The sequence below is a fragment of the Diceros bicornis genome, chromosome 35, assembly GCF_020826845.1.
Source record: "Diceros bicornis minor isolate mBicDic1 chromosome 35, mDicBic1.mat.cur, whole genome shotgun sequence".
Taxonomy (NCBI): Eukaryota; Metazoa; Chordata; class Mammalia; order Perissodactyla; family Rhinocerotidae; genus Diceros; species Diceros bicornis.
Genome location: NC_080774.1, coordinates 1207296 through 1231356, shown reverse-complemented (window position 1 = coordinate 1231356; position 24061 = coordinate 1207296). Strand labels below are relative to the sequence as shown.

The following is a 24061-nucleotide window of genomic DNA, read 5'->3' as shown; positions in this document are numbered from 1 at the left end:
ATTCGGGGATGTGCCTGTGAAGGGTCACTGCATGTCAGGGTGCCTCACCGCGCTGATGTCAATCGGTGAATATAACTGTCTTCTGAAGCAAGCGCAGAATCTCCATGCTCCAGAGGGGTCCCTGAGGCTCTGAGAGCAACAGCAGGAGGATAAAGAGACCACAGCTGGGCAGGACAGCGAGGCAGGGGTTCTGCGGGGACCCAGCCCTCAGCTGGAAGAGGAGCCACCACTCCCCTTAGACTGGGGCTGTGGGTCCAGTGGAAGTGCCCGCCCTCAGTTTCCCTGTCTGTAGAATTGGGACCTCAATCCCCACAGCACCAGCAGTGACTGGCGGCTGAAGGGGCGGGGGAGGGAGAGCAGAGTGAGAAACCCAATACAAGGTGTGGGGGCGTCTGAATTTGAACCTCCAGCCCCCACACCCACCCAAGATCCTTCGGCTGTGTGATCGCCCACAAATTAATATTTCTGGACCTCAATTTCCTCGTTTGACAAATGGAAATAGTTTCGATCCCATAAGATGTTGTAAAAAGGGAATGGGATTATATATGGGACGCGCTGCGCACGTGCCCCACACTAACCTCCCATCAAACGTCAGCGATCAGCACTCCTGCTGCCCACACCCTCGGTGACCGCAGACCCTCCGCCCTCGCTGACCCCAACTGCGCCCACAACCCCCCCCAGACTCGTGCTCCCGACAGTGCCCGTGCCAGCCCCCGTGCCCCAGCCTCTCCCACATATTCAGATTCCTCCAGCAGCTCCGCGAGCTCCGGCAGGGGCCCCCGGCCCCCGCCCCCACACTCTCACCCACCCCCACCCACCCCCGCCCCCCACGCTCTCACCCACCCCCCACCCACCCCCCGCCCCCACGCTCTCACCCACCCCCCGCCCCCCACGCTCTCACCCACCCCCCACCCACCCCCCGCCCCCCACGCTCTCACCCACCTTCACCCCCCGCCCCCCACGCTCTCACCCACCCCCCACCCACCCCCCGCCCCCCACGCTCTCACCCACCCCCCACCCACCCCCCGCCCCCCACGCTCTCACCCACCTTCACCCCCCGCCCCCCACGCTCTCACCCACCCCCCACCCACCCCCCGCCCCCCACGCTCTCACCCACCCCCCACCCACCCCCCGCCCCCCACGCTCTCACCCACCTTCACCCCCCGCCCCCCACGCTCTCACCCACCCCCAGCCCCACGGCCTCCCCCCTCCACCCCCGGGCCCCGCCGCTCACTCCCGCCCAGCCCCCACCCCCTTCTCCCGCGGCGCACGGGCTCCACCACGCGTCCGCCGGGCGCGCTGCGGCGGCCGCTCGGGTCGCCAGCGGTGACCGTGAATCCGGGCTTCGGCGGGGTCCGCGTGCGCACGGACGGGGAGCCGGGGTCCGCTCCCCGGGGAGCAGCCCGGACCACCGGGCTCTGCGCCCGCCCGCGGACACTCGGCCAGAGCCTTCCTTCGGGCCGCCGCGGCCCCGTTCCTCCAACGGACACACGGGGCTGCCGAGGTGGAGTCCGAGCATTCACGCCCGGGCGCAGCGGGGCGCGGGCCCTTTAAGGCGGCGAGCGCGGCCGCGTTCATTAGCATATATTAGCATGCCCCGCCCGCCGCTGGGAGGCGGGCGCCCGGCTCAGTCGGGCCTGGGGCGGCGCGCGCTGGCGCGGACGCGGGGCGCGGGGGCGCGGGGCGCAGGAGAGCGGGCGCCCGGCTCCGGGGCGCACAGGCTCAGGGGCGCGGGATCTCCACGGCCTCGCCGACCGCCCTGAGAGCGCGATGGGGCCCGGCCCGCCGTCCCCCCGGCTCCGGCTCCCGCCGCTGCCGCTGCTGCTGCTCGCGCTGGCGGCCCGCGGGGGCTGCGCTGCACCCGCGCCCCGCGCCGAGGACCTCAGCGTGGGAGTGGTGAGTGCGCGGCCGGGATATGGGGGTTCACGGGCGGCAGGACCTCATCAGGGCGCCTGGCGCTTGCGGGAACCTGGGGCGCCCTGGACCCATTTCCTGGACAGGAAAGTTGAGGCTGGGGCGCAGGCTGAGCACTGACGCGCGCGCACCCGGGTCTGGGACAGAGGCGCCAGGTTCCTTCCCGGCTCCGTGCGCTCGGAGCGCCCCGCAGCCGCAGGAGCCCGCGGAGGGGGGGGAAATCGCCTGTCCAGAGCCCCCGTCCCCGGCTTGGAGCGGCCCCGAAGGGGGGTCCTCAGGCAGTGCGCCCCGCGTGCGTTCCCAGTGGGAGTGGTGGGAGGGAGGGCGCGCCCTTACAGACAGGGAATAAGCTGGGGCTGCGGAGTGTGGTCGCCCGGGACAGCTGGTGTGTTCTCGAGTTTGCTGCGTTGAGTGTCGGAGAGCAAGGAGCCGGCCCCCCAGTTGCCCACTGGGCATGGATCTTAGCCCTGTTCTCCGTCCCTTTCCACCGCTAGGGCGGCCAGTTTTGCTCTGCCTCCGTCTTGGTCGTATCCTGAGCATGATGGGCCCCCTCCCATTCCCAGGCTCAGATGCAGCCCCACCGCCTTCCCCCGTGCCCCCTCCCCCAGCACCAGCTGTCTCACTGGCTTGGGAACCGTCCTGGGGGGCGGGGCAGTGGCCTCTTCCCACAACCCCTCCCCCGTTCAGCCCGCCAGGCTCTGAGCCGCCGCCTCTGGACCTGGAAGATTTAGATCAGACTTTCTGGGTATCGCCGCCCCCAGGCCCCCACCCCCAGGCTCGGGAGGCCAGGCGAGGACGCGAGGGGGCCAGTGGATTAAGCCTATTCCTTCTGAGGCTCTCTCCCCTTAGCTGCCCTCACTCGGCTCAGATGCAGGGCCGCGGGCCAAGGGCCTGGCCTCCCGCCCCCGCCCCACGTTCCACCGGCGGTCTCCTGAAGGGGTGCTGGGGGTGCTTCTCTCCCAGCGCCAGTGGCGCTCAAGAGTTCCAGGAGGATTTTGGGCAGGCGGAGGCATTCGGGTGCGGGCACTTGGGTGACATCTGCAGCTGCGTGGTTGGCAGGACTTGGCCAAAGGTTCTTGGATGAGACATAGGCTTTGGCCACCCCTGCCCGGCTGCCCCACCCCTGGCAGCCATCTGGGAGGGCGCGGCCACAGTCCCTTCTGTGTGTATCTAGACGCCTGAGGGACCCCACAGCAGGCTTTCTCCTGGCTAAGCTGCCCCTGAAAATGGGATGCCTTTATCCACCTCCTCTGGGCCCCTTTGTGGCTGAGGGTTTCCCGGATCCCCTTCTGGGGTGCACGCTCTCAGGGCATGTGTCTCCAGGTCTGGGGTGAGTGACAGTAGCACCCAGGGCTCCCACCTTCCAGCTCCCAGGGGCACCGCCCAGAGGGCTAATGGGGGTCGCCTGCACGGGCAGGGGATGGAGCTCCCAGTGGGCCAGCCAAGTTCGTTTATCAGATCTGGTGCAGTTCGGAAGTTTCTCTCTGCCCTCCCGGAGAGAGCCAGTCGGGCACACTTCTCCCAGCTTGGACCTGCGGGCTGCCTCCTCTCCCTGCTCCCCTGGGTTCCCTGGCACCCAGGGGGGTCACCTGGCCCCGCACCCTGTGGGATGCACTGGGCAGGGGACGTGGCTCCCCTGCCTGGAGCCCCAGAGACAGCAGGGCCCTGGCCTCTGGCCCAGTGGGTAGAGAACAGAGGATGCTGCCCCTACCGGAGAGGCCCCCACCCAGGGAAGGCGGGGACCCCTCCCGCCTGGTGTGGGAAAAGCCTTCCTGCCTACTGCCCTGGGTTTGCAGGCGGAGGGCGGTCTCTGGTGGCCTTCAGGGAAATGACACTCAGAGCATCTGACCCGGAGGTGCAGGAAGGCGCAGACAGGCAGGGATTTATGGGGAGGAGGGGGAACTCCCTTCCCTCCCCCTCCCCAGACGGCCCTGGGGGGGGGGGGGGCGGCCACTGACTCTGGATATTCAGGTCTGGGGCTGCCAGCGAGGAGAAGGGTCCCTTTGTAAGTGTGACCTAGCTTCTGCCAGACAGAGCTGTGCCCAGTGGGTCTCCAGCACTGGCTGGCCCAGGGAGGGGCTCCCCCAGCCCAGCCCACCCTGAGAGTGTTAGCTGGAGAACAAAGCACCAGATTGAGGCCTGCGGGGCCTATCAAATGGTGGGCTTTCAGGCTGCGGGGGAGTGGGACGAAAGAGTAGGCACTGGGCCTCCTGGGGTTGTCGGCTGAGCTGCAAGTCCTTCTGGGCCGGAGTCTTCATTATTCTGTTTCTGGGTAGGTAATGCCCTACGGAAGGGTCTGCAGGGGAAACTCAGTCTGCCCCGCTCCTCCCGCGTTTCCTGCGGATCCTCCCGGAGGTTGTCTGGGCACGTAAAGCACATGGGGGTTCAGTCCTTTATTTTTAGGGATGAAGCCTGGTGCCCGGCGGTGTGCACCTGTGGTTTCACTTCCCTTCACAATCTGTCCCAGAGAACATCCTGTACCGGACCCTCTGGAGCTGCCTGGTCCTTTGTGTCTGCTCCTGGTCCCACCGCATTTCATCACACGGGTGTCACATCCTTTCCCCGGGCCCCGGGCGGACGTGCGGGCCGGTGCTCATATTTTGCTGTGGCGAGGAGCACCGCAGAACCTCCTGGTTCCGAGGCGTGAGGATGTGGGGGATCGGGCCCTGGAAGAGGGAAGCCTGGTGACAGGCGTGGGGGTTAACACGTCGCATGTGGGCAGGTTTGCCAAGCCGTCTTCTAAAGTGTCCACGAGGTTTCTACCCCCAGCGGCAAGTCTGTGAGTTCTCACTGCCTCGCCCCACACGGCTGTCGGCGGGGCATTTGATCTCTGACACCCAGACGGTGGCGGTGGTCTATGGCTGAGATTGTGTGTGAGGGCGGCCGGGAACAGGCAGGGCCCTCAGTGCCCAGGAGGCCTCGGGCCGGATGATGACGGGTGGGAGCCAGGACCTTGGAGCATGGGTGAGCGCCAGACCCCCTCCTGGGGGATGGGGGAGGTGGCAGGGGTGACAGTCATCCTCCTCACTGTGCCCTCAGCCAGTGGCCTCTGGGTGCCTGCTCCTCAGCACCAGCACCCAGGCGAGCCTGTGGGCCCTCCGTGCGATCAGGATCTGGCTGGGGAATATCTCTCAAAGCTGCAGTCCCGGAAACCCACCCGCACACCCTCAGCCAAGACCGAGAACCAGGAATGCTTGACCGGTGCGGTGGTTTCGCCCTGCACCCGGCAAGAGGCAAGGAAAGTGTCTGTGTGTCCCTCTGCTCTGAGGTCCCCTCCGCGTGAAGGTCCTAAGACCCATCCTACCCCTCCCCACCAGCCTGCGAGACACGGAGGCCAGTTGTCCAGAATCGAGGCCATGCCCTGGAGCACCCCTGGCCTTTGGCGCCCGAGCCAGCATCAGAATGACTGAGCAGCCTCTGTGGCCTCTTGTGGGCGTCAGGGTGGTGTGGGCAGGACTGCACTGGACGCCTGTGGTCTGAGCCCGGGAGTGTGGACTCGGACTCAGTGGGCGAGCCAACCCACCCGGTGGCTTAGGACGCGTCATTTCCCTTTCATGTGGGCTCTTGGCACAGTGGGGGTTCTGGAACCAGCCCTCGGGTGTGGATCCCAGGCTGCTGCTTACCAGCCTGTACCCTGAGTGCCAAGCCTCGGTCTCCCCATCTGTGCAACGAGAGCTGCCGCCTCTGGATTGCTGCAGCAGCGTCTGGCAGGAAGTGAGCTGCCTTCCCGTTCCAAGGGGGAGGAATGGGGAGAAGGCTGGAGAGGATGGGGGTTCGGCAGGGTGCTCTGGGATGCAGTGCTTTCCTGCGGGACTTCAAGGGTGCTGTGAGCATACGTGATATTTGCTTCTTCATTAATGCTCTGAGCTTCCGTGGAGATGCTCCGGGTGCAGGGTCTGTGCCGTGCACGTGAAGGGTAACGGACACGTCTGTCCCGCCTCCCATTAGCTGAGAGCCTGCTGGGTCACTCCTGAGCACTGTCCAGCTCTCAGAAGGGATGGGACAGAGTGGTCTGGGCAGGATGCAGAGCCTGGCTTCCTCACATGCATAGAATCAACCCCCTCCTCTTACCCAGGGGCCCTCCTACTTCTCCTATCCCTTCCTCCTGTACCCCAGTCCCACCAGCTCCTTTCTGCTCCCTGGACTTCCCAGGCTGCTTCCTGCCCCAGGGCCTTTGCACTTGCCGTTCCCATGGCTCATCACCTGGCCAGCTCCTTCTCATCTTTCAGGTCTTGGCCCAATGTCACCCCCAGGGACATCTTCCCTGAGCACCCAGTTAAGGAACCCCTCCACCCAGTCTCTCACTTCCCTCATGGCGCAGCAGTTAAGGGAATAGGCCTTGAAGCCAGACAGCCCGGGTGTGAATCCCAGCTCTGCCCCGTACTGGCTGTGTGACCATGGGTAAGTGTCCTAACCTCTCTGTGCCTCAGTTTCCTCATCTGTAAAATGGGGATAATAGTGCCCACCTCATAAGATTGATTCAGCAGTTATCTGAGCGCCTGCTGTGTGACCACCGCGGCAGACGGCACACCCTGCGCTCACACAGCTTTCCCCTCAGGCGCATCGGGAGCACTGAGCAGGTTAGTGAACGGAAAGCGTTCAGTAATCCTTGCTGTTAGGATCGCTTATCTTAACTGTTATTTGTGATGTAACTGTCATCTGTCACTTATTTCTGTGCTCACTTCTTTATCGTTGGTCTTCTCCGTGGGACTGGCGGCTCCCGGATGGACAGCGGGCAAATGTCCCCAGGTCTCCTCTGCCCCCAGCACCTGGCACAGCGAGCGTCTGGTCAGGGTGTCTGATGGATGGACGATGGACTGTCAGAGGGGGCTCTGGGGTGTCCCTCTGGGGAAGACCCTGGGGCGCGGGCATCACCCCAGCTGCCAGCAGCCCCAGAAGAAGAGGGATGCAGGGGACCCGAGGCCCCACCAGCTCCTTCCTTCAGGGTCTCTAGAGGCCGTGTGGCCCAGCAGGTCAGACAAGGACTCGAGCCAGACCACAGCTCCGTCCCTGGTGCCCTGTGTGCGCGAGGGACTGAGGGGGAAGGTGCAGGCAGGGTGCAGAGGGCCGCCTGCCAGGGCGCCCAGGTCTGCTGTGCTTATGCTGTGATTTGGGTCAGGGGGATGCTCTGAAGCCGCTGCCTGCCGGCCTTCTGCTGTGGCGCCTGAGCCTGTTTCCCCATCTGTGCGGTGGGGCTAAGGCTAGGGGCACCTGCTCTCCATTCCCGCAGAGGCTGGCGGAGCCCAGTTAGAGATGGACTGTGATGGAGGGCTGCCGGAGACCCAGGCCAGGGCGGCCCCTCGCGGGGCAGCACGGATGCGCCAGGGGACAGCGTGTGTGCGGGGTCGCGGCTGGCTTCATTCATTCGGGTCCTGCGCACGTTGGGGCTAATTCTTCCGTGCCTCCTTTTCCCCACCTGTGAATGGGGCGACCGTGACACGTGGGGCTGTGGCGAGGACTAGAGGGACACTGCGCACAGCGGGCGCTTCGTGTTTCCCGGCGTGGTGAAGCGCATCGCGGGGCGGCCGTGCACCCACCATCCGCGGAGCGTCGCCGACCCCCTGGGGGCTGGACCAGCGCGGAGATGTTGAATCATCAGGAGGGCTCCCAGGGGTCGCTGCACCTCCCTGTGAATCTCCTGGAAGGGAGTTGTACGTCTGTGCGTTAGATCGTTCACTGTAAACAGGGGCACAGTGTGTCACCCGGTGATGAGCCAGGGTGGGGCCGCGTGGGAAGGGTTGGGGGTGACCGCATCTGCGGGATGGGCCGCGCACCCGCCCTGCCGGGCCTCAGTTTCCCCATCTGCAGTAATGGCGCAGTACGTGGGGGTCCTAGGGAGGAGGAAGAGAGCATCTCCTTGGCTGTTCGGGACTATCGCGGTTGGGTGGCTCCTGCGGGGTTGGGGCTTGGCTCCCCCTCCCCCTCCCCCTCCCGGCGGCTCCGCCCCCTCCCCACGGCCTTCTGGAAGGTTCGCCCTCCGCCTGCGCAGCCTCGTTGCCCTGGAGACGCGGTTGCCCTGGCAACGGCGGAGCGAGGACCCGGTGGGCGCACGCCCGGCATGCCGAGGGACCCCCCAGGCTCTGTAGGTATGAGGGGGGCGTGCTGGGGATCCCTGGGAGGGTGGTCTGGGCCCCCCCCCCCAGCCCCCCGGGCCGTCTGCGGGGTACCACCGTGGTGGGGGCCGGGGGCCTCAGCGGGGGTTGGGCCGCATTTGTCTCTGGGACCCCCGCCTCCCCAGCCGTGGGGACGGTTCTCAGCTTGGTTTCTCGTGTCTCTGGTCAACACTCCCATCTTTCTCACCCCATTAGCCTCCTCTGATGTTTGAAAATGTATTAATTTAACTACCAGGAAAGAAAACTGAACTTCCGCCTTTGGGGAGTTCTCCTACATCCTCCTGAGACTGGATGAGCTGGCACGTGGAGAGAGAGCCCTTGTCGTCTTAGATGCCCCCTCCCTCCAGGCTCCGGGGCTGAGGTGCCTTCTCAGGAGGGATGAGGGCTTCTTGTTCCAACACATTCGCCTCCGCTGAAGACTCAGGGCTGGGAGGGGGCCCCATGCCCTGCAGGCCATGTATGTCCATCCATGTGTCCACCTGAGGGCCAGTGGCTGCCAGCATCCCCCTAAACTCCCAGGGGCTTGTCTTGTTGTCACACGCCTTAGGATTTCCCCTTCTGAGCTGGGGAATAGTTGCCACCCTCCCATTCTGGTGGTCCAGTAATCGACCCAGAAGCCCACCAGGACTGCAGGGGCCACAGGGGCAGGGGTTGTGAGGAAAAAGGACTGGTTTTGTGATGCTAATGTCGTGGGGAGAGGGGGATCTGCACCAGGAGCAGGTGGGATGTCTGAGATGGAGAGCGCAGACCCTGGTCCCACGCCTGCAGGTTGGCAGGAGGTGGGGGACCCGGCCAGCCCCTCAGATTTGGTTGCAGGGGCTGCAAACCACCGTGCTCCCAGGGCCCGGGCGGGTAACAGTGGCCGCTGACTGTGGGGAGCAGGGCCTGTCCCAGGTGGCACCTGCCGTCAGCTCTGCCCCATGGTCTGCACGTTGACGCGGAGGCCCGCCGCTCAGACTTGCAGGTAAAACCTCCTGCTTTTCAACCTTGGCAGACATTTCAAAACCAGCTGAGGTGCTGTTGAGGTCTCTGAAAGCTGGAAACACGTGTAGCCCGGTAGCCCTGTGGCCAGGCTGCCCAGGGACCAGAGAGAGCAGCTCCTCCTTTGTGAACTCCATGGAGCCCTGCTCAGGACAGGAGCGAGGGGCTGCTCAGTGCAGACACCCAGCTGTTATCCATGGCGTCACAGCCCAGGGTGTCTCAGACCCAACTGGCCTGAGTGGGGTAAGGCAGCTGCCTGGGTGGCCCCTTCTCTAGTAAGGGACTTTCCTGGTAAGCACCTGCTGGCATCCTCATCATGTATGATTAAGGAAACTCCGGAGGGCTTCCTGGAGGAGGCAGCCTTGAGGTGCTGGGTAGCAGGGCTGCTATAACCATGAGGCACCAGGGCTCTTTAGCTCAGGTCTGTAATGTTAACAAAGGGCTGCTAAAACGTGTGTGTGTGTTTTCTGACATTCGGAAAGAAAACTACAGACTCAAAACTATCAAATATTTGTAGAGCTTTTCAAAAAAACATATAGGCGCAAATACTCATGTTTAACACAGTGTGCTATCTTGGGCATCTCTCGTGCCTAGAACGGTGACTAACCGTGGGACACACTCAGTAAACCCCTTGATGACTGATGCGGGTGCATTTTAATGCGTCTGAAGTGATATGAAGGGGGTCCTCCCAGAAGAAGGGTGCTCAGGGCCGGGCAAGATCCTATATCGGGGAGGGCAGCCCGGGGTGGGGAGGCGGGCCTGTCCAGGCCAACACCCCCTCGTCTGAGCATAGGGTCGCTCCCAAGGCCCCTGGGGAGAAGCTGCCCTTCCAATCAGGAGGGTCCACCTGAGAGGCTCCCTTGGTCGCTGTTAGTTGAGGAGCAAGTCATTTCCAGCTGCCAGTCCTGCCGGACAGGCTTAGGGCGCCCCCAGACCCAAGGGGGTCTCCAGGGTCCGCCAGTTCTGCACACACTCTTGGGGGCCTCCTGTCAGGGCTGGAGGAGGGTCTGGGCCAGTCAGGGTTTGGGGAGGGGATAAAGGAGCAGAGAACCCCGGGAAGGGAGCAGTGTTTCCTGGGAGGGGAGCAGTCTGGCTTGTTCTCTGCAGGTGTATACCGATCACCGAGGCGGCCCCTCCTGGTCAATTGAGGCCCCTGGGAGTTCCAGGAGGGTGGACCCCTCCCCACCCAGCGCCCGCTGGCCCCCTGTGGGGCAGATCCCCTGGGCTTGGAGTCTGCACGCAGGGTTGCAAACTCTCAAGCTTCTGGGGGCCCTGCAGGCGGCATAAATGAATCAAGATAATTTTTTTACTGTCCACCAAAAAAAAAAAAAAAAAATAGGCCTGCAAGTTGGTGCCTTTCTTGAAGGCAGGTCCAGAGGCGGGCAGGTCTCAGGGAATCCTGGAGATCCTGCTTTCCACCACCCATGGGTCCCCCCTGCGCTGTGGACACACAGCAGAGTGCTTTCTGTGGGATCGTCACAGTCTGGGCGGTGGACACAAGCGCCGTTTGGCAGTTGAAGGAATTGAAGCCTGTGGGGGCCCCCCACGGGCGGCGTCGGTGCCTCCCTGTCCCCCGGCGCCCCCAAAGAATGGCAAAGGTGACTGGGGCTTGGGCAGGGGTCCATTCGTGTCTGTGGTAAAGGGTTGCCCTCCGTTTCTGCTTCCTGTTTGGCCCTGGGGACCTCCGCTGGGGGGCTTTTTGGCAGAGCTGTCCCCTGACGGTGCCCCCTGAGTCAGGTGCTGATCTGAGCGTTTTCCGTGTGCCGGCTCATGATGGCCTCTCGTCCGCCCGACACGCGCTGGCAGGGAAGCAGCCCGGAGGGCTTGAGTGCCTTGCGCCAGGGGCACGGCAGGGAGGTGGCCAGGTGGGGTCTGGCCCCGGGCCGCCTGGCTGCAGAGTCCGGGCTCTCACGCGCCGTGAACGTGCCGCTCAGGACCGGGTTCCTGAAGCCGAGTGTGAGCCCGTTGTCCTTCTCAGCCTGGGGCTCGGCCTGGGTCCCAGACCGCTGCCTCGCAGGTCAGCCCAGGGCCTGAGTTTGGCACTGGCTACGTTTACAGGCCTTTTTGTTTGTTTGTTGTTTAATTAATTCATTTATGTAGTGTGTGTGTGTGAGGGAGCTCAGCCCTGAGCTAACATCTGTGCCCGTCCGCCTCCTTTTGCTGAGGAAGACCGGCTCTGGACTAACGTCTGTGCCCGTCTTCCTCTGTTTTGTGTGGGACGCGGCCGCAGCATGGCCTGACAAGCGGTGCGTCTGTGCGCACCAGGGATCCGAACCCCGGGCCGCCAGCAGCGGAGCGCGCGCACTTAACCGCTACGCCAGGGGTCCGGCCCCTGCAAAGCTTTTTAAATTTCACTTTCTTAAGCACCCCTGGGCATTTTGCTGCCTCAGGAGGTGTGAGGTGGGGCAGGCTGCCGGGAGCAGTTGTGCAGGTTGTGTGCTGCACAAGCTCACTGCATCTAAGGAGCATGGGGTGTAGGAAGACACATCTCCAACAGCCGCCTGTAAAGTACCTTAAGGAAGGGACAGGAGGTGCCGTGTGGGCTAATGGGGGCTGAGGCTGGGGCGTTGATCAGGGCTGGGAGAGGCCTGCCCCCACGGCAGTGGTGGGCCGGGGGCAGACTCCTCTTATGTGGGGCCAAGCCCCCCACCTCCGCCCCTCACTCTGCTCTCTGCCCACAGGAGTGGCTGAGCAGGTTCGGCTACCTGCCCCCGGCGGACCCCACAACAGGACAGCTGCAGACACAGGAGGAGCTGTCCAAGGCCGTCGCTGCCATGCAGCAGTTCGGAGGCCTGGAGGCCACTGGCTTCCTGGGTCAGTCCTCTAGGGACGGCGGGAGACAGGCGGCTTGGTTTCTCCTAAGGTCTCCCCCTCCCCTTTGAGGCTCTGCGCCCCCTCCAGCCTGCCCACGGGGGTGGGGGTGGGGTGGGACGGCCCTGGGGCGGGACGGAGGAGTCCCGCCACGTGGAGTCCATCTGGCAGCACCCTCACCACCCCCAGGTCTGGGCGCAGTGGTGGGTACATGCCAGCCGCACCCAGATGCCGTCTCCACACTCCAGGGCAGGGTCTCAAACTCCTTGCCCACGGGGCCAGGCAGGCCAGCTATCGGGTGGATCTGCCAGGGCTCCCAGCTTTTCGAGAGGAGCGGAAACCTGGGGCTTTTCTCTGAGCACCCCACATTCTACACGTTGGCAACAAATTCCGATTTTGTAAAGACCCTTTGCATGGCTGTCTGATGGACCCTTTGCATCGTCTGTCCCCCTGGCACTGGGGCCTGGTGTAGCTGGAGGCCTGGGCTCATCCCCCCTGGACCTCACGCAGGGAGAGGGGGACTGGACCTGAGCTTGGTGCCAGCCCTCTGGGAGCTGCAGGGAATCCCAATCCCAGGTCAGGGTGGATGGGAGCTGGGTCTGGCTCTGACCCCCACCCACCCCTACAGATGAGGCCACCCTGGCCCTGATGAAGACCCCTCGCTGTTCCCTCCCGGACCTCCCGGCCGCGGCCGTGTCTCGAAGGAGGCGCCAGGCTCCGGCCCCGACCCGGTGGAACAAGAGGAACCTGTCGTGGAGGTGGGTGGGTGGGGCTTTCCTGGGTCTCCCAAAACAAACACCTGAAAACCAGGGGCTTAGGCGACAGGAGTTTATCCTGGGTTCCGGAGGCCAGATCCCAGACCCGGTGTCGCAGGGCTTCGTGCTTTGAGGCTCTGAGAGAGAGTCCGTCCCAGGCCTCTCCAGCCTGGTGCTGCCAGCAGCCCTCAGCCACGTCTCTCCAGTCCCTGCTGCCGCCCTCCTGTGGCCGCCTCCGTGGGGGTCTGCGTGTTTTTTTCTGTCTCTTGTGAGGGTGCACTCACTGGGTTTAGGGTCCACCCCAATCCAGGATGATCTCCTGTCCATCCTTGCCTTAAGTACGTCTGCAAAACCCTATTTCCAAATAAGGTCCCCGATGCTCCACCCCGGGGAGCCCCCTCAGCCCGGGGTGGGGGCCCTTTGCCTGTCCGGGTGACCTGACACTGGCTCTGACCCCGCCGCCCCAGGGTCCGCACCTTCCCGCGGGACTCGCCCCTGGGCCGCGACACGGTGCGCGCGCTCATGCACTATGCCCTCAAAGTCTGGAGTGACATCGCACCCCTGGACTTCCACGAGGTGGCCGGCAGCGCCGCCGACATCCAGATCGACTTCTCCACGGCCGACCACAACGACCGCTACCCCTTTGACGGCCCTGGAGGCACCGTGGCCCACGCCTTCTTCCCGGGCGAACACCACACCGCAGGGGACGCCCACTTCGACGACGACGAGGAGTGGACCTTCCGCTCCGCAGGTGCACGGGGGCTGGTGCTGAGCCGTGGGGACCCTGCGTAACCCGGGGGCACTGACAGACCCCCCCCCGTGTAGCGGGGAGCCACCCCGGCCCCTGGAGATGAAGAAACCCGCCACATCCTGTTGATGAACCCAAACCCCCGTAGCCTAAAGCCGTGCGTGTCTGTCTCGCCCATGAGAACAGCCGGGCAGTTCTAGGTTAGGCCGATCTTACCCGGCCGTCCGGGGCAGGGGCACCCCACAGGGCTGGTCTTGGCTGCGCTCACACGTCTGGGACAATGGGGGACGTGACGTGTGTCTCCTCTGACTGACCGAGCCGGCTTGTCCTCATGGCTTCTCAGCTTCTGCGGGGAGCAGAAGCAGGGCTTCTGCAGGCCCCAGTACATCATTGCTTCTGCCAAGTTCTCCTGGCCCAAGATGGCACAGGCCCCCAGGGTCAAGCTGGGCAGGGAGATGTTTACACACCAGCCTGGGCAGCCCAGCCCGGTGGGCCTGAGAAACCAGCAGTGACCCTGTAGGACCTGTGGGCTCTCTGCTGTGATGGGATCCCAGGCCCATCCCCGGGGGGCCAGGAAATCCCTTCAGCACTGTAGGGTGCGGGGAGCCTGCAACGGCCCCTCTAACTTGGGGTCCAGATAGCCGGCAAGGCCTAAAATATTTACTCTGTGGCTTGTACGGCACAGGCCGGCACCCCGCCGAGAGTGGCACGTGCAGTCAGGGAAGGACCAGGCCCCCAGAAGCCCCTGCAGGCCCCGTGGGGCCTTGGTGGCAACCAGACGAGCCCTGAGTGACTCACTGAACCCATCTGTCCAGGACCGGGGCCCCCTGCACAGCCAGGACGGCACGTCCATCACTCCTCCCCCTATGGGCGCCGGGCCCAGACAGGGCTGGCCGTCCCTCCCTTGCCTCACTGCTCCTCATGTCCCCAGATGCCCATGGCATGGACCTGTTCGCGGTGGCCGTCCACGAGTTTGGCCATGCCATCGGGCTGAGCCACGTGGCGGCCACGAGCTCCATCATGCAGCCCTACTACCAGGGCCCGGTCGGCGACCCGCTGCGCTACAGGCTCCCCTACGAGGACAGGGTGCGCGTCTGGCAGTTGTATGGTGAGTCTTCCCCCCAGAGCCAGGCGTGGGTCACCCCGAGGGCAGCTCAGAAATCCCGGGGCCCTCGAGCACAGAACCCCACAGGAGGAGGGTGGCTCTGTCTCGCTCACCGCGGTGCGCACGGACCCTGCCTAGCTCACACCAGCTGCTCCACGGTGTGTGGAATGAACAAGCCAGTTCTGTTGCCCGGGCTCCCTGGGACCTGGGGTCCTGCTGGCCTTGTCATAGAGCTTTGATACCTGCAGACTTTTATTGTAGTAAAACTTACCATTTTAACCATTTTATTTATTTTTTTGCTGAGGAAGATTGGCCCTGGGCTAACATCTGTGCCCATCTTTCTCTGCTTTATATGGGACGCTGTCACAGCATGGCTTGACAAGCGCTGTGTAGGTCCAAGCCCGGGATCCGAACCTGTGAACCCCAGGCCGCCAAAGCAGAGCATGTGAACTTAACCGCTATGCCACTGGGCCGGCCCTTTAACCATTTTGAAGTGTACAATTCAATGACATTCAGTACATTCACAGTGTTGCACAATCACCTCTCTAGTTCCAGAACATTCTCATCACCCCCCCACCAACAAGGACCCCATCCCCATCAGCATCACTCCCCATTCCCCCCACCAGGCAACCACTAGTCTCCTTTCAGTCTCTGTGGGTTTGCCTGTTCCGGACGTTTTTATAAATGGAATCACACGCTAGGTGGCCTTTTGTGTCTGGCTTGTTTCACTGAGCATTGCGTTGTCAAGGTTCACCTACGTCACAGCATGCCCCAGTAATTCATTTCTCCTTACGGCTGAATAATTTTACTTATCCATTCATCCGTTGATGGACATTTGGGTTGTTCCACCTTTCGGCTGTTGTGAGTAATGCTGCTGTGCCCATTCACGTACAAGGTTTTGTTTGAACACCTGTTTTCCATTCTGTGGGGTCTGTACCCGGGGTGGAATTGTGGGCTGTGTGTAAATACTCATCTACCTCGTTGAGGCACCTGTGTCTTTACTCACGCTGTGGTGCTCGGCTCTGGGGCGGGAGTCCGTCCTGCTCGCGGCTGTGGCCCGGAGCCTGACCTCACAGCATGCGCGGTGTCTGTCTGCCCGGTGGCCTCGTCCATCCCGGGGCCTCCGGGAAGTGGGGTGAGATTTGGAGGGAGGCGGATGTGCCTCGGTTTCATGCAGCTTCCTTGTCTCCACAGGCGTGCGGGAGTCCGTGTCCCCCACGGCACAGCCGGATACCCCGGAGCCTGAGGAGCCTCCCCTCCTGCCAGAGCCCCCCGACAATCGGTCCAGCACCCCGTAAGCCGTGGGCCCCTTGTCTCTACGTGCAGCACTGTCCCCAACAGTGGCTCCGAGTCCTGGGCTCCGGGCTCTTCTGAGAGGAGCACAGCTCTGTGGGCTAGCTGAGCCCGAGTGGTGGTTTCTTCCCTTAAGCTCCTTCAGCAGCGGCGGGGATGCTTGCTCGCCGCAGCCCGAGACCAGGCAGAGGGGATGAACTTCAAATGTGTGGTTTTCTCTCACCCTTTGCCCCAGCCGTCTCCTGCTGTGTAACGAGCACCCCTGGCAAGTGGGGTCAAACCACTGCCGTGTCGTTGGGCTCGTGGATTCTGAGGGTCAGGTATTCGGACAGGGCACGGCGAGGGGCTGGTCTCTGCTCCAGTGCTGGGGATGTTCGCTGGGGGCTGGAATCTCCCTGACTCAGGTCTGGTGCCTGGGCTGGGCTGACTCGAAGGCTGGGCTCAGCTGGGGTGGTGAGCCGGGCACCCGTCCTCAGCCTGTGCATGAGGCTGGAGGGTGAGAGCACGTGTCCTGGGAGGGACACTGTCCTGAGCCGGGTGGAAGCTGCCAGCCATTTAGCACCCAGCTGCGGAGTCACTCACCCCGAGCCCTTTGGTTAAAGCAGTCAGAGCCCACCTCCTCTCGCCAGGCGGCAGAGACCCCTCAGCAGACCGAGTGCCACAGAATCTGCGGAGGACCTCCCTGTCCCTTCCTCCACCTCCACACTAACAGCCTGGCACGCCTCCTGGCCACCTGCGGGCTCACACAAACTCTAAACACAAAAACAGCAAAAATCTCTATATTTAGGCTTATGTGTTTGGTTTGGTTTTGGTTTTCCAAAAGTGGGATGGCTTTATGCTCTTCTCGCTGATGGTACATGGTGAACTTCCTGTGGGGTCTCGAGAAGGCTGGCTTTATTGTTGCTCTGCGTGTCACTTAGTTATTGAATAGGTAACAGATGCCAGTGGGCACATGCTAAAGGGGCAGACCTCTGCGTGTGTCTTCCGGAGAAGTTCTGCACGTGTGTGAGCACACTGAGTGTGCAGATGACAAACGTGGGGAGACGTTGTGTGCCGCTCTGCTCTGTGCCTCTGGCGCTCAGGCCCGGGAGGCCCCGTGTCTGTGTGAAGACGCCAGGTTCTCTCAGAGCCGCGTCCGTGCTGCCCAGCGCCCGTGCCCTGCTCTGTGGCTAAGTCCTGTGTCGGGCCAGGGGACGTTTAATTCGTTCCTGATCTTTGGTCATCACGAATGTTGTTGCTGTGAGTCCTCTGGGGGCAGAGCTCCAGACCCGGAATCGGGGCTCCTGCCAGGGACATCCAGCATCTCAGTGGACGGGGCCCAGCTGGCTTCTCCATGTTACGGACGCTCACGCTCCACCAGCGGTGTGCAGAGCTGTTTGTCCAAATGCGCCCAGTGCCCGCCTGGCTAAGTGTCCTCCTTTGCCAACCACAGAAAAGGGACTCGTTTTAATCCCCCTTTCTCTCTCGACACAACTGTTGTGAGTCCCAGAGCCTTCGGGCAGTGACGTGGGGGCTCCTTCAAGGATGCTCGTCCAGGGCCGGCCTCGTGGCTTAGCGGTTAAGTGCGCGCGCTCCGCTGCTGGCGGCCCGGGTTCGGATCCCGGGTGCGCACCGACACACTGCTTGTCCGGCCATGCTGAGGCTGCGTCCCACATACAGCAACTAGAAGGATGTGCAACTATGACATACAACTGTCTACTGGGGCTTTGGGGGAAAAAATAAATTAATTAAATTAAATTAAAAAAAAAAAAAGGATGCTCGTCCCAAGGTTGTGCGAAGCCCAGCTGCCCACGGTACTGGGGGAGGGGCTGCCCCCAGCCCACCTGGCTCTCTCTGCCCCCCAGGCCCAGGAAGGATGTGCCCCACAGGTGCAGCACTCACTTTGACGCAGTGGCCCAGATCCGAGGCGAGGCCTTCTTCTTCAAAGGTAACCCCCTGGGGTCCAGGAGCCGGTGCCTGGAAGGGCGGCCCCTCCCTGGGCCCCAGACCCACCACCTGTAGCCCCACCCCCCTGTCCCCCCAGGCAAGTACTTCTGGCGGCTGACCCGGGACCGGCACCTGGTGTCTCTGCAGCCGGCGCAGATGCACCGCTTCTGGCGGGGCCTGCCGCTGCGTCTGGACAGCGTGGACGCCGTCTATGAGCGAACCAGGGACCACAAGATCGTCTTCTTCAAAGGTGGGCAGCCCCCACCTGGATGCTCCAGCAGCCCCTCCCTGGCACTCTGCCAGCATCGCTGATGGTGGGGCCATAGCCTGCGCTCCCTGGACCCCTAAAGCTTGCATCTGCAATGGAGGCCTGCCCTGTGGTTTGCTCAGAGCACAGAGCAGAGAACAGCTCATTCATTTGTGCGCTCGACCAACGTGAGTTTATTGAGCACTGACTCTGTGCCCCGCCCTGTGGTAGCACTGCCCACACACAGTGTGCAAAACAGTTGAAAATCCCGCCCTCTTGCACATGGGAGCCACACGATTAGCACCCACGAGTAATGAGAAAGTTCATTTCAGGTAGACGTGAGGGAACTGCCAGTGCAAAGGCCCTGAGGCAGGAACAGTCCAGCTGAATGCAAACAGCTTCCAAGAGGACAGTGAGGCTGGAGCCGAGTGAGGGGCGAGGCGGCGAGACAAACGTGCAGGTCGGCCCCTGAGGGGCTGTGGGAAGGAGCTGGATTTATTCTAAGTGCACTGGGACACCACGTCCAACTCCCACATCTCAGTCCAGGATGGCAGGTCCACTGCAGGAGGGCGTCACTCCACCCTCAACATCCCTTCTCCCAGGGCTGGGCCGGGCCAAGGCTGCTCCCGGGGAGCGTGCTGTCTGGAGAGAAGGCGGGCCGCCCGAGCCCGCAGCAGGAGACAGCCCTGCATCATCTGTGGGCACCTGGGGGCTGCAAGCCGTCCTGGGTCGCACGTGCCCAGGCAGCTGTGTTTTGGGGTGACAGGGTCTGTAACTCCCCAGAGTGAAGCCACCTACTGCTGTGACCCACGCTGCCACCGGGCGTCTGCGCTTTTGTGTGACAGCGTCAGCTGAGCAGGTCGGGCTGCCCGCGTCAGGTCACCCCACACTCCCGCGCCCCTGCTGCGGGGAGAGCCTGCAGCCCCTGTCATGTTCACACGGGCGGTCTGCAGGTGAGCTGTCGTTGCCTTCACCCCTCCCCAGCTCACAGGCACCCCAGCTGTCGCCCGTCTCCAGCAAAGGGTTCTTAAATTTCTTTTTATTCTTAATTGTGGTAAAAACCACATAGCATAAAACTTACCATCTTAACCATTTTTAAGTGTACAGTTCAGTGGCATTAGTTACATTCACATTGTTGTGCCACCATCACCACCGTCCATCTCCACTTTTTGATCTTTCCAAATGGGAACTGTTCCCATTACACACTAACTCCCCGTCCGCCCCCCGCCCCCCCCCGTCCCTGGCACCTGCCCTTCTACTTTCTGTCTCTGTGGATTTGCCTCCTCTAGGTCCTCACGTAAGTGGGATCGTACAGTGTCCTTTTGTGACTGGCTTATTTCACTTCGCAGAATGTCTTCAAGGTCCATCCACGTTGTGGCAGGTGTCAGAATCTCCTTCCTTTTTAAGGCTGAATCATATTCCATTGTGTGGATGGACCACATTTTGTTTATTATTTGTTGACAGACACTTGAGTTGCTTCCACACTTGAGCTATTGTGACTAATGCTGCTGTGAACATGGGTGTGCAAATATATCTTTTTGAGACCTTGCTTTCAGTTCCTTTGGATATATCCCCAGAAGCTGGATCCTATGGTAATTCTTTGTTTAATTTTTTGAGGAACTGCCAAACTATTTTCCACAGCAGCTGCACCAGTTTACGTTCCCACCAGCAGTGCACAATTTCCTCATATTCCCACCAACACTTGCTATTTTCTGTGTGTTTTGGGGGGTGTGTTTTGGTGAGGAAGATTGGCCCTGAGCTAACATCTGTGCCAATCCTCTATTTTGTATATGGGACACTGCCAAAGCATGGCTTGACAAGCAGTGTGTAGGTCTGCGCCCAGGATCCGAACCCGGGGATCCCGGGCCACCAAAGTAGAGTGCTCACACTTAACCACCGCACCACAGGCAAGCCGCTATTTTCTGTTTTTTGATAGTGGCCGTCCTTATGGGTGTGAGATGATATCTCATTGTATTTTTGATATGCATTTCCCTGGTGATTAGTGACGTGGAGCATCTTTTCCTGTGCTTATTGGCCATTTGAGTGTCTGTCTTGGAGAAATGTCTGTTCCGGTCCTTTGTCCAGCAAGGACTTTTAAAGGTTTTACTTCATTTTGTTTGCTTGTTTTCTAAGTAACAAGGTTGGTTATTGCCAAGCAGAGGGGAGGATGTGACGACACCCGCGTGAACCTAATTCTCTTTCCCCCGCTCCTTCCGTAGCAGTGCAGCGTAACAGTGTTTCCAGAGCACGACGTGGAGGATACACGCAAAGGGCGTCTTAATCAAACCGTTGTTTGAAAGTGTAACGTGCGGATTTGGAGTTCTGGGTGCTCGCTAAGCGTGGGCTCCTGTGCGAAGTCTGATGAGGGTGCCCGCCCGCGCTGCTTAGGCCTTGACCGAAGCCTTTCTTGTCTTTGCCTGTGAGGATGCTCTTGGCCCCGAGGGTCGAGGAAGCGGATGAGGAGAGCAGAGCAGAGTGCCTTCTCGCAGGCGGTGACTCTCCTGGGGCTTGCTTTCCCTGTCTGTGGAGCGGTTGCCATTTTGTAACCCGGGTCCCCGAGTGGCAGGACCCCGTGCAGGCGCAGAGTGGGTGCTCAATGAATTCTCACGAGGCCCCCGGGGTTTCGTGCGGGGCGATGGCATCGGGTGGCTGACTGGGGAGGATCGAGGGCTGGAGCCCCCACCCCTGGGGTGGGCAGAGCCCCGGCCCACGGCTCTTTCTCTCCCCCAGGAGACAGATACTGGGTGTTTAAGGACAATAACGTAGAGGAAGGATACCCGCGGCCCGTCTCCGACTTTGGCCTCCCGCCGGGCGGCGTCGATGCCGCCTTCTCCTGGGCCCACAATGACAAGACTTATTTCTTTAAGGACCAGCTGTACTGGCGCTACGATGAGCACATGCGGCGCATGGACCCCGGCCACCCCGCCCAGAGCCCCCCGTGGAGGGGCATCCCCAGCACGCTCGACGACGCCATGCGCTGGTCAGACGGTGAGCCAGACAGGGCAGCCTCAGTCTCCCCCGCCATAGAGTGGGGATCTCGAGAGGGGTTGGGGATCCGCTTCCTGCGGCCTCACACGCACCCGGGGCCTCTGCACCTGCCTCACGGGCCCCAGAACACCCACACGGCCCCTTCTCCCCTGCTGCGGGGCTCTGCGCACACGTTCTCGCTGCCCCTCCTCACGGCGTGGAATACACCACCCGCCCCACGGGGGCAGCTCCCTGGGCGGGAAGTTTCTTCTGCTCTGTTTTCAAAGCAACATCCCCGGTACCTGGAGCAGCCTGGCACGTAGTAGGCCCCCCGTAAATATCCAGGGAGGAAAGAAACTGAGAGGTCATCTCAGCTGTGCCCCTGCCTCCAGGCGGCTCCCCTGAGCTTTCCCAGGCCTGAGCGCTCTGGGTGCCCGCAGACGGGCTCTAGGGGCTGAGACAAAGACCGACCCTCACCTTCCCCACGGCCCGCAGCTCTTTGCTCCCTCACCCTCCTGCTGTCTAGCCTGAAACCCCCATGCGGCAACCTCCCCAGCCGGGGTGGAGGCGCCAGAGCTCAGCCCACCTTTCCCCTTCTCCCCCGCCAGGCGCCGCGTACTTCTTCCGCGGCAAGGAGTACTGGAGGGTGCTGGACAGCGAGCTGGAGGTGGCGCCCGGGTACCCAAGGTCCACCGCCCAGGACTGGCTGGTCTGCAGAGAGTCGCAGGCTGACGCCGAGGGCGCGGGCGCGGATGGGGAGGCGGGGACCCACGCCCGGCCGGGACAGCACGACCGGAGCCGCCAGAACGGCTACGAGGTCTGCTCCTGCACCTCCCTCGCCTCCCCTGCCCCCGGGGCCTCCGGCCCACTGCTGGCCGTCATGCTGCTGCTGTCGCCCCGTCTGCTGTGGACAGTGGCCCAGGCCCTGGCGCTATGACAGCCTGCGCCGGCCCAGGAGAGGACAGACCCTGCGAGGGGACAGACGGGCGAGACAGCCCAGGGCCGCAAAGCCAGGGACTAGGGCCCCCGCCCTCCAGCGCCCGGGGCAGGAGGTCCTGGAGAGCAGTGACGCTCACAGCCTTGGGGACCCGGCCACTACCAGCCGCTGAGCAAAGCCCGCCTGGCCCAGCCTCCTGGCCTGGGACGCAGCCAGCAGAGGGCGCTGCTCCTCGGGCAGGTCGGCCGTGCCGGCTGCGGGACAGACGCAGGAGACCCACCGCCCTTTCTTTTCTCCTCTGCCCGTGGCCTGTGAGTTGGGGCAGCTCCATCCAGGCCGGGGTTGGGGCCAGGGAGCTGTCCTTCCAGCGACTGGACCACACGGAACTTCGCTGACGGGCCGAGGGTGGGCAGGGCTGGAGGACGTTTAGTCGGGCCAGGCCAGGCCAGCTGAACAGCTACAGCTCCCGGCCGGCATCGCCAGCCCCATCGCGCGTCCACGCTGCTGCCCACCCTGGTCCCCCGGTCCTGTGGGCTGCTGGTTGCCTTGCGCAGCCCCCAACACCCAGACGAGCCCCCCCCCGAGCTGGGGCGCAGCCAGTCTCCCCTTGTGATGCGTTCAGACAAACACGACCTCTCCCTGCTTCCTATTGGCTCAGGCTCAGCTCCCTGATGCGCCCCTGGGGGGCCGAGGAGTGGGTGTCCCCCAGACTCACATGCACTGCGGGTGGAGGGGACATCCAGGAGGCCTGCGCCGTGTCACTTCTTCTCCTCACCTCCATTGACACCTTCCTGTCCGCACCTGTTCGACTGCTCCGGGTCCCCGGGTTGTTACACCCATTTCACAGATGGGCAAGCGGAGGCCAACGGGGACGTGAGCCTCCTGCCCGCAGGCAGGGTCAGGCCAGGTCAGGTCTCAGAATTGAGGCTCTGGCACGTTCTCCCAGTGCTCATTGATGGTGCGCCTACCTGTGTGTGCAGGTCCTGCTCTCAGTGCGAGACGTGCAGAATGAGACAAGTTCCCGTTCCTGGGCGAGGCCCCCGGGACACCGTCTGCCACCCCAGAGTGCCGCCCAGCAGACATGCAGGGAGGCGGCTGCTCCATCCCTCTGCTCCTCTGCTCCTGGCTGAGTCCAGGATGGCAGCCGCGCCCTCCCACCCAGAGAGCAGGGAGTGGGAGCCGTGTCCCCCCCACCCCCGCCGCTATCAGGGGATGACCTTTCCCCGAGGCCCCAGCCAGCCTGCTCTCGCTGGCAGGAGTGACGTATCAGTGTGTCTCCAGGGTATGTGCAATGGGGGGGGGCAACATTCCTTGTCCGGCACTGCGCAGCCAGATGCCCCCCGGGTGGGGCCACCTGGGTTGAGAACCTCTGGGCCAGAGGAATGAATCAGCGCCCTCCCTAGGGTTGGGGAGGGTCCTCCAGCTCCTGCAGCAAAGTGGGGTTCAGTGAGGAGGAAGAACAGTGGAGGGAGAGCAACAGCCGTAAGTGGGGCAGAGAGCGCCTGCTGGGGCCGCTCTAGAGCAGGGGTTCTCCAGGCGGGGTGCCGGGCCAGCAGCTCGCGTGTCACGCGGAGCTGGTGGAAAAGCAGCTTCTGGGCCCCTCCCCAGGCCTGCTGGTTGGAGCACTGGGGGTGAAGCTGGCTGTCTCTGTCCACCCCCCACTCCTAAGTGTGATGCAGGGAAAATCTGCAAACCACTGCTTCCCAGGGGCCTCTGGAAAGGCTACCCTGAGCGGAGAATGAGGAGAAACCGAGGGAGGAGGGGTTGGTTGTGCAGCCATCAGAACGAGGGGCAGCCGAGGAGGGGGCAGCAGGTGCAAAGGTCCTGGGTGGGATGGGCCTGCCCCTGCAGAAGGCCCTACGGTCAGAGAACAGTGGGGAGGAGAGCGGGACGAGCCTAGGGGGCTTGTAGGGGCTGTGAGGCGTGGGGATTCACTCCCTGCACATCATATCGGGAAGTTATCATCGAATTTCCCCCACTAGCTCCAGGGAGCGACAGAAACGCTCCCATTTCCCTTAGGAGAGCACAGGCTCCTACCGCTCAATGCTTCCACCCCTGCCTGACGGCAGGTAGCAGAGGCAGGCCCAGGACCCCACCAGGTTCAGGGCCCATCCAGGAGGAGCAGCCATGGCAAGGCAGGCTCCTGGCCAGGCCCTGTGCTCTCTGAGCTGTGCTCAGCCTCATCTCACATCCATCTGTCTGCTGTCTCGTCCCTGGAGCCGAGAGGGGCCTTTGCTTGTCAGACCAGATATGGTGGACTGGGG

General features: G+C 62.7%; 1 protein-coding gene across 5 annotated transcripts; it reads left to right on the top strand.

Annotated features, from left to right (window-relative positions):
• The first annotated feature begins 1686 nt into the window (after positions 1-1686).
• Positions 1687-22444, top strand: MMP17 (matrix metallopeptidase 17). Of its 5 annotated transcripts, none has more exons than XM_058531215.1 (11): positions 3877-5628; positions 6144-6315; positions 11690-11822; positions 12448-12577; positions 13042-13325; positions 14254-14430; positions 15622-15721; positions 17565-17647; positions 17744-17896; positions 20624-20881; positions 21469-22444. In XM_058531215.1, exons 3-11 carry the CDS (start codon positions 11783-11785, stop codon positions 21795-21797), a joined length of 1554 nt encoding a protein of 517 aa, XP_058387198.1. In that variant the 5' UTR covers positions 3877-5628; positions 6144-6315; positions 11690-11782; the 3' UTR covers positions 21798-22444. The 5 variants fall into 5 exon arrangements, with proteins under 5 accessions (XP_058387195.1, XP_058387198.1, XP_058387196.1 ...); XM_058531211.1 differs by lacking the exons at positions 3877-5628; positions 6144-6315 and adding exons at positions 7091-8388; positions 10379-10606; XM_058531212.1 differs by lacking the exons at positions 3877-5628; positions 6144-6315 and adding an exon at positions 1687-1896.
• The last annotated feature ends 1617 nt before the right edge of the window (positions 22445-24061 follow it).